The sequence below is a fragment of the Tetrao urogallus genome (genome assembly GCF_951394365.1).
Source record: "Tetrao urogallus genome assembly, chromosome: 12".
NCBI lineage: Eukaryota > Metazoa > Chordata > Aves > Galliformes > Phasianidae > Tetrao > Tetrao urogallus.
Window position 1 is genome coordinate 12,284,986 of NC_136825.1, and position 16,508 is coordinate 12,301,493.

Below are 16,508 nucleotides of genomic sequence, written 5' to 3' on the forward strand. Positions count from 1 at the left end.
TCAGGTACCAATACCTATTTTAAATAAATTATTTTCACAGAAAATATGCTTAAACATCAAAGTACAGTTATGAGGGTAAAAAAAAAAAAAAAAAGGAAGGAAAATCAAAGGGAGTTGTGGATTACTGAGTGATGAACCGTGACATGTACCTATGTGAGAATAGGAGGAGCATATGTGGGGGGGAATTATCTGTTAAGGGAGGGACAGGGAACAGCTACAAGAGAAGATTTTAAATAAGGCATTTTTCTTTTTTCTTTCTCTTCAAACAGTGAATTCAAGCCGATATTATGACATCGAGTTCAGTAGAACGACCTTTCAGCTGAGATGCAGAAAGTTCACTGAAGAAGAGATGATGAATGTTTTGCATCATGCCTCAAAAAATAGTAAGTTGTAAACCGTAAGAAATAAGTAACGATGATGAAAGCCAGCATCAAATCTTGGAAAACAGTAATTGGCCACAGTGAAGCATAAGGAGACAGAAAAGATGATGTTAATGCAGAACTGTGAAAGATGAACCTTCTTTGATGTTAAAATGTGCATTATTATTGTCTTGGCCAAGTATTTGTATTCTGACATAATACACCTCATGACACTAAGTTTTCTATGTTACTTTGTTGGGGTTTTTTTTCTTTTTTCTTTTTTTACAGTGAAGGCAATAGTATTTTGAAATAGTATCATTGAAATAATCTTGACTATCAAGTGTTCAACATCTGTTTAACATCTGCTTTCTAAACCTTCTCCTCATTTTGGTAATTAAGCTAATAACACTACCAAAAACTTCTTAATATCTTTTATCAGAAATTAATCTGATGTCTTAAAATAGGCTTGAAGGATGGTTTCTTTCGAAGCAGGTTGTTTTTTAGTTTTCAAACTAAATTTTAAGTTCACAGCTTTTGCAATTCAGCTCTGCAAAAATAACTTTGATTCCCGAGTTCCCCTTTTAGGCCTCTCTCTGTGAATACTGTCATTTGCTAATTGAAAGTTAACAGAAAACAGGTGGCTTTCAGGGTCTCTGGAGATTATTAAAACATTTGAAATAGAATTAAGACATCTTAATGCTTAAGCTAATCTGCAGAACCATCAAAACCAAGTACATTTCTTTCTCTTTCTTCCTCCTCCTTCCTTGTACCCATGTACCTGACTTTAGCCCAGACGTTGCAACCTAGCACCCAAGAGCTGAATTTGTCCCACAGTGTTTTACCTGACCTTTATGACTGCCCTGATCAAGACGTGGCACATTTCATGGATTAGGCATCCAGCGGTATTACACGTTTTTCTTGTACCTGACATAACCCAGCCCCTGTGATGCTGCATAACAAATCTCACTGCAGAATCAGTCAATGGAGACAACTGAAGAAAGACAGTCTCAAACATGCACCACTTGGCCCGTCAATCTTTGGATCATACATTCTTCTGGTCAGTAACTGTCCTAGTTATGTATGTGAACGATTGTCAGCATAATTAGACCCCAGCTTATTTAAACCTAAATAGTAAAGACACAGTTATACTTACTGTTATTTTCCGAGGACAGTCATTAGAACAGAGGCCACTGAGAACTGCAAGAACAGAAAGTAAGCTTACAGTATTTATATTAAGAAGCCATCTTACAAGCACAACCTCAAAAATCTGTTAAAACATACTACTAGATGTCATGTATCCATTAAGATAGATAAACAAAACAGATCTTATTCATTACGACTTACGCACTACAAGAATGCTAATTTGCTTAAGTATATTACTTTGCAGAAATTAATCAGCTAATCACTGTTTTCTCATACCTCACTGGTTAGCTTGCTTCCTAAAGACACATTTGTCAGTTGAAAAAAATCCAAATTAAAAAATGTTAAAACATAGTGGACCGTACATTTTACTCATTACACTTCTAACCATTTAAAATATACTTGTCAGAAATTCAGCTTTACTTTTTTTTTTTAACTAGAAAAGAGCAAAGTAAAGGCTTTTCCCCAAATAAAGGCTTTAAACTTGATTCAAATCAAGTCCCATTACCTGTTTATTCTGTGTTATTCAGAAGCATTATAAGCAGATGTGCATAATGCTTCTTAATATCTAAAGCATATGACAGTTGTTGAATTACTTGTCAGCTTGAAAAATCAGCTGACTATAGAAATGTTGAACATTTATAATCAACTAGGGGACAATGAAAGCCATCTGTTCTGTAACCTAGAACATCCTGTCACATTAAATATTAGATGCACAAAATCTCGGGTACCAAATGTGCAGTGCCAGCGAGGCACTAAGCGGTGTGTCTGATCAAAAATCATCCCAAGCTAGTATAATAAGGACTATTTGTATTTTCTGTGAAAATCTGAATGGAAATTATTTCAAAGTTAAAATTTTTTAGTTTGTGACTTAACATTTTTAAACATCCAAATAGAGAAAAATCTCTATCTATACAGTCAAAAAGAAAGTCTGGACAATTAAGGTGACGGTATGGCAAAGTACAATTTGAAGATGGTGCCTGTATCTAATGATGGACAACAAGCTACAAATTATGTTGTATGTTGGACAAAAATGCATGTTCAAGTGGAGCCATCTCTTCCTATTTTGATGCAAAACAGCACATGGCAATTTGCTGTTCAATTTCACTGTGGGAACAAATAACCTGACCAAGTTCATTTGACTACTTTCATTGTCCATATACCAAATAAATGCACACAGTGCATTTAGTGATACACCAATGGGTATAAAGCCTGTTTTACTATAAATACTCCCTCCTGTGACACAGCAGAAATGTTTTTAAGCTACTCTAATTTCCATTTTCTGGGGTTTCTACAAAAACATGAGCATACCAAGTACAGTGCTAAAAATCAAAGCAAACCAATTTTAAGATATATGTAATACCGATGCTGAAAATTATTCTATTACCCATTCAAAATATCACACAATTGTCTGTCTAATGTAGCTTTGTGAAATAAGCATTTTTCTAGAAAGTTTTCTTCATGCTTGTGATTATTACACTATCCATACTCAGTATTATTTAAAAAGAGTACATCTTCCATCAGCATGACAAATCATTGTAGTCTAATATGATGAAAATAAAGGCCAAACTACAGAGTAACTAACACATGAATCAGCCCCCAGTAGATGCAATTCTGTTCATCTTACAGCATGCAGAATGCATGTTCAGAATCATTACGTATATTTAAATAACACAAAGGCAAACAATTTCTCCACAGCGAACTTCCTGTTCTTCTTGTTTGGTTTTCTCTGAGTTCACTTACAGCTTTACCTTTTATCCCTCCTCAGAAATGAAGGAGGGCAGCCAAGCAATGAGCTCAAAGCTCAACACCTCTGCAGTCTGGAAAAACACGGTAGGGCAATTTGAAAACCTAATTACTCTCAATTACAAATATCATAGCGTAACAATAGCCTTTTAAACCAATGCTTTAATTAATTCACACATCCTTGCCATGCTATCTGTCATCCTAAATTGTTCTGTTAAGATGTATTTCATGCCATGTAATACATAAATTTAGGCTGAAAACACGAAACTGACTGAGACATGGAAACGTACTCTCAGAATAGATCATGCAGAACATGAAATATGCTCCATGCAGAAGATCACTGAAATGAAACCAGTTCATTTTGGCCTAGATTCTGCATCATTTCCAAAGGATATGGGAAGAGAAACTCCAGTAAATTAGGACAGAAGTCCTTGCTGGAAAGAAAATAGCACAACCACTCAAGGTACAAATGAAAATAAATGTATTTGTTTATTGTTTCTTGCCTAAATTCTGAAAATAGCCAAGATAAAAAAATAGTCACGGTGAACAGACAAAGCCCATTCCTTCAAGCCAATGCTGCTTTAATGTCTTATGGATCTCTTCTGAATTGTTGTGGCATACATACCTATAAGCATAATTACATTTTTATTAGGTCAGTGACTAATAGGCTGATCTTCCTCTAAATTTTAAATATCATGAGACATTAAAGTCTATGCTGAAGAATAGATATGTGTAGAATTATGTTGCTTTTACAGTGACAGCGCTATGTTACATTTGGAGATAAGTGAAAGTATTATATAGAAGATTCACAAAAGGGAGCCCTTGAGGTCAGCCAAGTCCAGCCCTTTCCCTCAAAACCAGATATACTACATAGTTTGTTCAATCTAGTTGTATAAGTCTCCAATGATGGAAACTCTGCAGCTTCTCCAGGAATTTATATTAGTACTTCAAAAGTTGCTGTTTAGGAAATTACTCTTACTATTTACTCTTGTTGTAAGTTTGTTAATTTCTGTCATATCCATCACAGAAGGCATGGACAACAGAAAGCCACACACTTGTTCCCCTATGGTTATATATTACCATGGATTGAAGACATGAATTTCTTCACATTTCACTTTTAGAATGAATAACTCAGTTTCCCTGCAGATCATAATTTTTGACATTTCATAATTAGTTTTCCTCTGAAAGCCAGAAGATCTTTTAAAGATCTAGTATCTGTCTTTAGGATTTTGCTAAGATGCAGAAGTGAAGAACCAAAGCTTCAAAATGAAAGGAAGGATTTAGCCCACCTCTAGGTAACAAGTGAGATATGACCTGCTTTCTAAGTAAAAGCACACACCCAGAGATAATGAACACTTATTTACTTGCAGGACATCGTGGTCAAAACTGTTATTAAAAACTAGTGAAGTGATATTAGAACAACAGAAGTACGGAGAATAGTGGACAGAATTGCTTGGAAATCAAGTATGCTAACTTAAAATTAGGAAAAAAACCCAACCTTTGAAACCAAACAAAAATGAATTATCCAAGTATAGATTCTGCAATCTCTTTCTACAGACCCTAACATTTTCCATGCCGTATTTTTTTTTCTAGTACTGCCATGCACACTGCATTACCATAATGTTATCATGTACAGAGGATCAAATATTCACATTCCCCTCAAGATCTGATTTTGACCTGATTTTATGGTAATAACTTACCAATAACTTTAACAAAATATGCATCTGCTTCAAAGTTGTTTTTTAACGTATGGATAGCAAAGTCTTCACTGGAGTGGCCCTTGCTTACTACAATGATATCCAAGATTCCCTAGAGGGAAAAAAAAAAGTTGAGTTAGGAATGAGAATGCTGATTTACTTTACATAGCATCTAAATTCAGTAAATAAATTCCCTTAGAGACACAAAGGAAAAGAAAAAAAGCGTGCAGCAAAGTTTACTTTTCCTCTACCAGTTATAATATATTTAGTATTATATTAATCTATGGCAATATTAGACCCTCCATCCACACATAACAAGGATAATACACGAGGTTTGTGTCTTCCATGGCACTGAAGAGAGCAGTTCAAACAGCAAATGGAAGGCTGGCAAACTTTTAGTCCGTGAATGGGCTGCTGCTACCTGCCCATCTTCCAGAGAGCATTTCAACAGCATGCAGAAACATCCCAGTCTGAAAGCACTGCCTGCCACGTGCTGTAAAGCCAATGTTTATACATGGCAGTGTAAGAATAACACAAAACATATACAGCAGCACAGGAGTGACACTTTGCTGCAGTAAAGAGTTGAACTTACATCTTCGTAGATATCAAAGAAGGTTGCTACGACTGCATCTTTGATTTGATTTAAGTCAGAGAGCTCCCAAAAAACTTTAAACATACGACGTGCACTCTTGCAGCTTGCATTATTGCATGGGACATTTTCTAGTAAAAATGCTTGTTGATTGCTGTAAGACATTATGTATGAACAACAATTTAATTCCTATAAAATAATAAATTACAATATCTTTGTAATTTTGAAACCAACTGAAATATATATTCAATTTAAAAAATCACTCAAAAAGCTAGCAGACATTTAAAAATCAATAAGCATTTATTCTAGCCTTACAGTCACAAAACTCATGTCATGCCTGATTTAAACTAACAAATATGTTAAATAAATAGGTTCAAAACAGCAGGAATAACTTTGTTCTTCTTACTTTATTCTGACTCAAGTACAAGTGTACCTATCTACTGCTTTCCGTATTCCCTCACCAAGGTCTTTCAGCTTATGTACTCCCTAAAACAAATTGGTGCTTTTTTGTTATTTTATGACAAGAAGGGCTCAAATATTGACACAAACAGATCATGTTGCCAGGTGTAGTATAGCAAACAATCTCATTTTTGAAGAAGTCATCTAATACACATTAACTGGTCACTGGGAAACAACGAGTGACACAGGCCTCACACGTACTCTGATGGCTAACAGTGTATACCCAGTCCATGATACCATAAGACCACCACCCTCACTAGGACTGTGAAAACCTTCAGGACTTGACCAGCTGTGTACCTGATTGCTTGGCAAGTCTCAGTTACTACCCTGGAAGCCCACAGGGATCCATCACTGGGAACAGATGAAGTTTCCTCCTCTTTCTCTGAAGGGAGCCAGGAGACAAAACAGCCAGCATTCTGCAAGGCTAGCTATGCATGTTAGAGCCAAGGGCAATAATCAAAAGAATTTCTTCATTATGACCTTGAATGTAATGCCATCACAGAGGGTGATGAGAAGGTGTTTTTCCATATTTAACAGCATCCAAGGCTACCAGGATGCAGTCAAAAGCAGAAGCAACTTCAGCATTTCTCCTTATGAAAGTTTCTGGTTTTCTTTATTTCCGTGGAATATTTGCTAATAAGAAGAATCAAAACTCACAATATTCACATTTCTGCTCCCTCAATTTCAGAGTTAGAGGAGGACAAAACCTTTACCTTGTGAAAAAATACTTCTGATGCTGAAGTAAGTAAGTTTCTTTGCACAGTATCAGTTAGTATTTCAAAACTTGCACTGGCATCAAAGATGCATAAAAAATAAAATGGGATATTAAAATACTTTCCCCAAAACAATACAATCATGTTTCTTGAACTTCTGTGAAAAACAAAAGAAAGGTCTCTGTTTTTCTGCTCTATGCCTGAATTTGACTGGACCTTAATATGAAAAAACCTTTTTGTAATTTCACTGTTAAAAGTGCAAGCACATAGAATTAATGCTCAGCCATAGATCAAATTAGACTATCTACAATGTTTAGGACAGTGTATTACCTGAACCTGAGAACTCGTAACTGCAACTTAAAATGAATCTGAGCATTTAATGTCATGCATTATATCAGTATCATGTGAAATTATCCAACTATAAAAGGTGACAACTCGAGCTAAGCAAATTCTTTCAATTTCTCTTTCTCGTCACCTCGACATACTCTTTTAAAAAGATGCTTTCTTTCAATTCTCATTTTTCAAACAGCTAGAAATTATCACGCTATTTCAAAAACAAAGATGAAAACATGGCATTACACTTAAATACAGAATATTGTTGTAGTCTAAATGATAAGCCTTTTGAATGGATAGACAAGGTTATTCACTGTAGGAAGCTTTTTATTCTCCTTTCCTTGGTAATGTGCATTCAAAGACTTTGAAAACATCAAAATAATACCAAATGCATTGGGAGAATAAGGGAAGATATAAATCAAAGCATCATTTAAAAGGGAAATGCCAATTTCCTTTACCCTTCCACATCAGAAACAAAGACAAGCAAAAAAACTATTTTTAAGACAATGCGTAACTGTAGGTTGGCTCATAAATACCATGCCTTAAACAAGTTGTTTATCTGGCTTTGCCTCTGACAGGCGATGAAACTAACCATGATTTAGGCAAAGGTGATCTAGTTTAATTAGAGTTCTTACAAGTAGACACATGCAAAGAACTAATATATATATATATGCACACACACATATATATGCACACACTGATTTTAAACTGTGCCTGGATAATTTCATACAAGTGTATTACACTCGAAACTGTTCATTCAACTGTCCATACTCAGTTTCTTACTATGTCCATATCTCCATCTTTACTACTATTTATCATCGAAGTCTGTGATAAAGTAATGGCATACTGGGGAATACAGTATTTACCAGTGAAAGCATTCCCTCTGACTGAAAGCCTCACTAAAAAAATGATTCCTTAGATTACATGTTTGCAATTCAAGATGCCAATTATTAGTATCTAATTAAAACAAGTTGGAAACAAATGATTAAAAAATGTTTCATCTAATTATGTGGCAGAATGAAAGATAAGCATTTATAGGTTTATATGCAGTACTTACACTTTCAACATTACGAATTTAAAACCAAGAAGTGAAAAAATTAATAAATTTAGATAAGACAGCAAATAGAGACAAACCAGGAACTACAGATTAAAAAATACCTGTTATTCTATACTATTCTACACATCCCAGTATAGCCATAACTAGAAGGAAGAAATATTCACGTATGTAGCCTAAAGAGAAATCTGCAGACTGGAATTCTATTGAGGAGGATTTCACTCAAGTCAAAAGAACATTACATGCCTTTATTGAAAATACAGGATACAGCAGGAGATGAAACACTGTGGCCTTATGGCAGCTCTATGAATATTTGAAGCTATTAATCATTTTCTGAACTTGCTCACCAGGACAGCCAGCAAGCCAAAGTTATTCCTAACTACAATAGATGTCTTTATTTCACTGTTTTGTAGGCATTTAAAAGAATTGTTCTGAAAGTACTTTCCAGAAGTATAACATAATTATTTTAATGATATTCTTCCATCATCATGTATCAGTATATTTTCAGATGAATACAATGGTTTTTGCCTCTTTTAATTTCCTTCAGTTAGCATCTAGAAGCTAGGCTTTCTAAACTACAGCACAGATTGAGGTCAAGAGTTGACAAAAATGCTTTATCATTTAATCACAGTAATCAATCACAGAAATTAGATTTATAGATGTAGCATGAAAGGCTTCAGAGAAAGAAATAAACAGCTTGATTCGGAAGTGTTTAAAATCAATTAAATAAGGCTTCCATTTTAACTTGCTCTGATTTAAGACGATCTTCTAATTTAGTTCCCACACGTTTAACTCTCTCTACACTATAACCCAGTTACACATTTTAAAAGGAAGCATTTGCTTGCGTTTCTCAGAAACAGTGACTTCATGGTACTGTGAAAGTGATATTTGATAATTGGTATAGAACATCTTTTCGTTACTTTTATATTAATATTGGGAATATACAGTGTTAACATACAGTTTATTCCTTAGTTACTTTTTTTTCCAGACTTCCTCATCTCTCTGAACCTTACTTTGTGCAGCCTGCCAAATCACCTGCCAGTACTCTCAGTCCTTATGCATAACAATGTGCCATTCAACTTTGAAGTCAAGTTTCGAAATAACTTCTAAGGCACACCCAACTGAATAGAAATTTCAGAAGCAAAGAAAATAAAGACAAGTGTAGCACAGTAATTCACTGCAGTTGCAGTCAGACAGGCAACACCCTGGGCTTTTGTAGGAGTAATTACTTATGAACTATGTAAACATTTAAGTATTATTTGCTGCCCTAAGCATAATCCTGGCAGAGAAGAGAGGTGCCCAATAACATTAAAAGGTAACTTAATCCTCCCTCCACTTCTGTACTTCTGAAATCCTCTTGAAGTCCTTTTGAAATATCCTAACCATCATAATACATACTCAATACGGACCCTAAACCAAGATTTATGGGCCTTAAGTAAAAGTTTGCTAGTGTAGACTTTTTAATATTATTTCAGTGATGCTGAAAAGAAGATGTAAAATCCCAACTAAGAAAGGCTATGGAGAAAAAAAACGACATTCACAGTCTGAGTGGTTTAACTTTGTCTATGTAGATTCTGGGCAGTAATAGAATCACCAGTTCTCTGACACATTTGAAAAACAACATTCACAACAACAACTGAAAAAAACCCAAACAGAACAACAGCTATACTAGTTATCTTAAGGCTCAGAAGTAGTGGCAGAGCTCTGTTGCTCACTGCTTTGTGTCTGAATCACAACACTGTGTAGGAAGAATATAAGCACACAGCTCTTCAGTTTTAGGCATGTGTCAGTATGCAAGGAGCTCAAACACAAAAATGTCAGTGAGTCACTCATGTTTATGCAACCGCTGGAGGATCTGGATTAATACTGACTTAAGAATCTAAATTCTGTCTATCTACTCTTCTAAGCACTAAAGTGAGATTCTGTTATTTTCATGTCTAGAATTAATTGAAACTATGAACCTGCACCCAACTCTCATAAAACATACACAGCTAGATAATAAATACGACTGTGACAGACTTGATTTTTCCCGGTAATGTACTAGTGCAAGTATTCATCATAGATCCCAATGAGAAAGATTTTAAGACTTCATACGGTATTGATTAAAATACCTTTTAGAGGAGATGACATGAGAGAGAAAAAGTGACTAGCATGGATAATCTTAGAGCTCTTCAGGTGCTGGAAAACACAAATTGTGCAGTACTAGACAGAACGAAGGACAGGGCACAGCATACTGTGCATATCCTATCAGTACTGAGGTTCATTGGCATTATGGTGCCCAGAGCTCCTTTAGATTTTTCTGAAAAGTAAACAATTCTATTCATCATTTCCACTGTCAACTGAAACGACGTTCACAAAACACACATCACTTCAAGGTAAAGACAAGGACATGCCAGTGGGACCATCACCAGGTGCCAAGTGGGAGTTGCCCACAGGCTTCTCTGTTAGCTGCTAAGTTTGTCCTGCAGCCAAGTGATATGTGCAGAACAGCACAGGCATGCTTGTAACTCAGGTCAACAGTTATGCGGATCACTAACTCCACGATGTACAGCAGTCTCCCAGCTTGGATCACTACACCTGCCGCAACACCAGACTGCAGCAAGACAAAGGGCTGGAAGGCAAACAATGAAGCAAAGTAGGAGAACAAGTACACTGACAAAGTTAATAGGGAACATTAGAAGCTTTTATTTTCCTTCCCTCTAAGATTTAAAACACTGCAGTATATATTCCACTGATGGCACACATTTTCTGGCTGTGACCTAGTAGGTTTTGATTAATTTCAGTGATTGCAGAGATGTATGAGATTTTGACAGCATACATTAATAAACTGAAGTTTGAAAAACTGAATCAGAAATGGTCCTCATCCTCATATACTCTGCCATGGCAGCTTTCTCTCTTTCCTCCCCAGAAAATAATAATAAAAAAATTCCTCTACTGTGCCTTGAAACAAACATAGACTCCTCCTGCTAATACAAATATCCCTCTGTAATATATAGATCAGATTTTATATATATATAAAATCAGGAATCTCAAAGTAAAAAAAAAAAAAAAAGCCTAATTATTGCCTCAGCTAAATCACGAGTGATGATCTACTAAGTACTAGATAAATCCCAGCTACTCTCAGTGGGGCATCCATTACCTTCTGATCACTTAAGCATATGCAACACGAGAAAACGTTTTAAAAAACCAGAACATTTCATCTTTGAACAACAAGTTGCTTGGCCTTCCATGAAAAGGGATCAATTGGCGAAATGGCTCAAAAAACTTTAAGAGATTTGAACAGATCAACTGAAACTGCAGCAATGCTGAGAGGTACTGTCCTTTCCTACTGAGGACAAGAACTATACAGAACATCCAAACAAATAAGGAGGAGCAAAGTAAACTATCAGCAACAGGGAAAGGTAATGAAAGTAGCTTCATTAAACATCCTGAAAGCAAGATGAAATCAAGAAAAAAAATATGACATTCACATAGCAAGGAATCCAATAACCATGTATTAATCAGGGAAAAAGCGATTTTATCGTGGTACATTTCAGTAGTGAAGTTTAAATGTGAAAGAACTGTTCTGGAGGCACCCAGAAGAGGGGGAAAAAGCTTACTTCATAAAAAAGTTAGATATAGATTGATACAAAAAACAGAAAAAAATGCAGGCAAGAAGAATTCAATACAAAAGAAAAATTAAGCTGAAATGAAACTAGTACTTGTAGCTTGCCTTTAATATATAGGCTAAAGCACTGTAAACATCAAAACTTCACCTGAAGTGAAGTAATGGCAAAGATTCTTTGCACACAAGTATCTAATAAATATTACATATACCACCTTGCCAATTGTGCATCACAGCACACCATGAGAAAAGAAAATGCCATTATACAAGTGACTTAACAATTTTTCAAAGGAGAAAAACAACATGATTCTATGATTCTATTTTGATTGAAATTGGATAATATAAAGTGACCAGTAAGCAAACAGGTGCATCTAAAACATCAGGATCTCAGAAGGAGCAAAGCACACAATCACATATTTCAGCAATCTCCATTCAGAGGACATAAAATGGGATATGACGTGGAATGGGTTTCCCTGAACTCTCAGCAGACTAATGTTACTAGCTAACATTGCAAGTGTTCTTTTACAGAAGATGGGAAAGGACAAGGAGAGACGGCCTGTGACCAGGGAGGAAAGCCTAAAATGGCACTTTGTACTGCCATGGACTGAGATCAGACATGTTGTTCACTTCATAAAATGAACAAGATGTACTAAAATTAATAATTTGTATGACTGAAGATCTAACATCTACATAATGGTCATTACCTTCCAGATGTGTTCTTTAGTATAGCAAGGGCATCTGGGTAGCCATCCATGTTGTAATCTCCAATATGAAGAGTCATTGGAAATGAAACTTCTGATGTAGTTTTGTCAGTTTGATTTTTTACAAAGCCCCAAAGTGTGTCTTTATTTCTGAAGTCTTGCAAGACTGGAATCCACTGTGAAAGAAGTTAGAAAAGAACAGATAGGTAAGAAAATCCATTTCATTTATGAAGAATACCTATCTCTATTTACAACAACTGACAATTCTGTGCTGAGTCAGGACTCTGAAGCAGTTTGCAAATTTTCAAGAGACAATAAAGATTATTTCCTAACTCTGACACCCAAATGTACAATGTAATGTGAAATCTTTTCAATGTACTTGGTTATTCCAGAACACATGCATAAAAAGCCCACAAACTAGGAGAGGACTGTACCGTCATCAAATCTGTGAAAGTACAAAGGAAATGCAAAGTATAATTTCTCCTTCATAAGAAACAGGATCTATCTGCACTTACCACAAAGGGCTACACAGGTGCTAAATAGGAATTTAACTTAATTAAAATCGAAGTAATTTCACAAATGGATAAGAAACCGAAGTACAAGAGTTAACATTTCAATTCTACAGAAAAATTCAGTGCATTTTTAAAGCCAGAATTTTCTAGGTCAATTAACTGATAACGTCTTCAAAAGAACAGAAGTGTGGCATCCTAAAGGATCACTACCAGCAATGTCAATAGCACTTAAGAGCATCTCAAATGTCTCTCACCCAAGCCCTAACTTAGCTATTTCAGGAACCAGAATGAGATCCCTGACAGCATTGTTTCCTGCTGTGGAGAAACTCCCTCACTATGCAATCCTGCACACAGCAACATTCCAGCCATGTGGCAATTGTCTGCTCACTTGGACTGGTCTCTTGAGATTCCATACAGCTACATACACATTAGAAAAGCCTCAAGAATTATTTAGAACGTTCATTAAGCTGAACTCTTTCTAGTTATCACAGACAGCTTAGAAGCCTGGAACAGATCAACAAGACATGCATATAATGCATTTTTGCCTGCATGAGTCACAGCGTTTCAAATGTTAAGAAGATCCATAACACCACTGCAGGAAACTCTTGAGATTCTACATACTTTGTCATATTCTACCCCTGCTTTCCAAAACGTGTGTGCCTATTTAGTTACTACTAGCTGCTGGTTTGAAAAATCTAAGAAAATTATATAAATTTGAAAAAAGACTGAGAAAATTTTCAAGGGGTGACTTCTTATCATTTCACTCTCATGAAAAAGATCAGTGATGTTGAGAAGTACTGTAACTTTGAAAAACAGATTGGAATCAGAAACACTAAATAAAATATAGTTTTTACTTTGCATGGAACGACCAACAAAGCCATTGCATTAAAATATATTTGTATGTAATCGTGTACTTTCTATATGATCCCACATACGGTAACGCTATTTTAAAGAAACAAAATTCAAAATGAAATTTTTAAGATTATATTAAATTTGCATGTTTTTTACTTCAGGATTCATAAAAAAGCTATTTCACAACTGTAAAGTCTACAATGAAATGCAAACATATAAATCAATAGGTGAAGAAAACAACTAGATCAGCAACTGCATTAGTCTGTAGCTATTGCAGATGAAGGTAAAAAAGCCTGCGATGGCCAAACATCAACCATGATATGATACACTGTAAGGGATTGTACTTAAGGTCTGGTAGCAATTCTTCTGGTTGCTTCTTTCAAACTGTTAGTACATCTCAATCTCTGCCTGTCACTCAAATGTAACTTGGCCTGTCCTTTGGCCACATCATCCAAGAGAAAATTTCTCAGTTTAAAAGATTAAATCATTATGTTATGTAAAACCTATATGAAATAAGTTCATCTTTGAAATCATTCTCTTAGATCTGCTTGGCTTTCTAGTAACCATCCAGCTGTGCCAAAAACAGCACAAGTAAATACGCTGCAGACTGACAGACATCTATCAAAACAAAATCTTAACAGAGCAACAACTCCAAAGCCTCACGTGCCACTGCATGCCTCTCCACGGCATAACTGCTCAGAACCACAAATTCTACAGATATCTATTTTCAATTGCTACATGTTTCTACTTATTACATCATATGCTATCATGGAACTGTTTTAACTGCTTTTATTTCATTAAACATCACAATAAACAAGCAGTGATAAGGAAGGATAGAACCAGAACTTTAAAATAAATTAATACATAGTAACAAAATATGCTGAATTAGTTTTATGACTATGTCTTTCAAAACAAGAAATATCTTGCCCAAAGTTGAATTAGTTTATTAGAAACCCAACCTTGAAGATACTCAGTGAAAGCAATCCTCAGATACCATTTGGAAATGCACTTTGTTACAAACTATGAAAGATGCTGTAGAACTGTGGGTTAAGGTGTGGGCTGGTTCAATTAGATGATTTTTTTTAAATTATTTTTTTACAACAGAAATAACTCTCTAATTTAAACTGACATGAAGACACTTATTTGAATTAATTAGCTCTATTTCCAAACCTTAATGGAATACTTTCATCTATTTTTTTTTTTTTTTAAATCTATCGCTAGAGCAGCTTTGGTGCTTAGGTTGCACTGTTCTGCACTCAAGAAAAAGACTCACCAGAAGTCTCTGTAATTTTCTTGGGTATTTTCCATTGTGAATAATCCATTATATAGTTTTCTAGGTATGCAAGTTTTTCTGCCAAAACCATAATTTCATAAATAAAAAATACATACATAAAAATCTTTTACACAGTATCTTTGCAGGTGAAGAAGTTTGACTACCTAGAAGAGAAAACGTGCTTCTCTTATTTCTTATTAACTCGAAACACAGCATAGTCCTTCCCCTTGACAATTTCAAAGTAACAATACCTGATCCATTCCTAGCTTAGTTAAGTAGATGGCACTTTTTTGACAGTTTACATCTTCACAAACTGGTAACAAATGTTCACTTCGTCCATCACCATCTGCCAAAGAGAACAGAAAAAGTCCACTTGTATTTGTGAGCTCAGAAACTCTGCATGCAAGAGATGATCAGCTGGGAATTATTTATTCTTTTTAAAGGTGAAAAATTAGACCAAGATAGAATGGAGAATTTAAAAAATCCTTAGCCATTGCAATCATCTAATCTGGGACCTTTGTTTGAAGGTCATCTTTGCTCATGTATTTTCATATTGACCCATAGCAGAGAGGAAGTTTCAGATTTTATTTCTGATGTTAAATAAGATACTTAGAAGAACAAATACTTAGTAATTTTCTCAGCCCCTCTGGGGAAGATCATGCTTTCTATAGATCTACCACCTCAAACCCACTGTACAAACTAATAGTTTTTCAACTCATTTTCAACTCCTGCACTGTCAGAAAGACTAAGCCTCTGGAGTCCACATGTAATACATTCATTTATATTAACAGGTAAAAACAACACAGGGAAGTTGTCCAACAGAATGGCTACTAAGTTCCAGAACTACAGATCCTTAGGAATGTTCTTCTGGCACATTCATTTCCAGTAACTTCAGTAGAATGATAACCTTTTGCATGTTTAAAAAAGCAACATATATTTGCCTCTAGAATTCTGACACAGTGTATAATAACAAGCAGATTGATTTTCCATTCTCTGATCCAGGAGAAATTCCTACGTTCAAATTATATGATTTTGACCTTGCAGTCTTTCCTCACATATTCCTCATATGGGCTGAGTAGTAAGAACAGTGAACAGCTGATTGTAAGCAGCCAGAGAGAAATCAGAATTGCTGCTTTAAAGATTAGCACTGCAAGTCCCAACTGTAAACAAATATGTCAAATGTGACTTGTTAAAGAGATGCTATACTCCAGCCCAGAGAAAAATATAGACAATCTGCTTTTCCAGGCTATAAAGATGTAATAAGAAAAACCAACAAGCAACAACTGTAATACAAAAAAACCCACTGTAATAGAAAAGTCAGCTTTCCAAATCACCCCGTGTCCGTTACAAAGTTTTGAACATCACAGCATTAATATTTTAATTGGATTTTGTATAGTTGCTTGACAAACTCTCCTTAGTTGATTACATAAAAACTAGATCACCCTCAGAAGTTAACGTATCCCTAATTATTTCCAA

The 16,508-nt window shown here is 35.3% G+C and overlaps 1 protein-coding gene across 1 annotated transcript in view; it reads right to left on the reverse strand.

Moving 5' to 3' along the window:
• Positions 1 to 16,508, reverse strand: part of ITFG1 (integrin alpha FG-GAP repeat containing 1) — a gene marked incomplete at both ends in the record, with an annotated part of 68,138 nt that overhangs the window by 16,733 nt on the left and 34,897 nt on the right. The window contains 5 exons of the mRNA XM_079541626.1: positions 1,513 to 1,556; positions 4,946 to 5,054; positions 5,535 to 5,685; positions 12,399 to 12,571; positions 15,284 to 15,378. Of these exons, the coding sequence (XP_079397752.1) occupies positions 1,513 to 1,556; positions 4,946 to 5,054; positions 5,535 to 5,685; positions 12,399 to 12,571; positions 15,284 to 15,378 (572 nt within the window). The remainder of the gene's footprint in view (positions 1 to 1,512; positions 1,557 to 4,945; positions 5,055 to 5,534; positions 5,686 to 12,398; positions 12,572 to 15,283; positions 15,379 to 16,508) is intronic.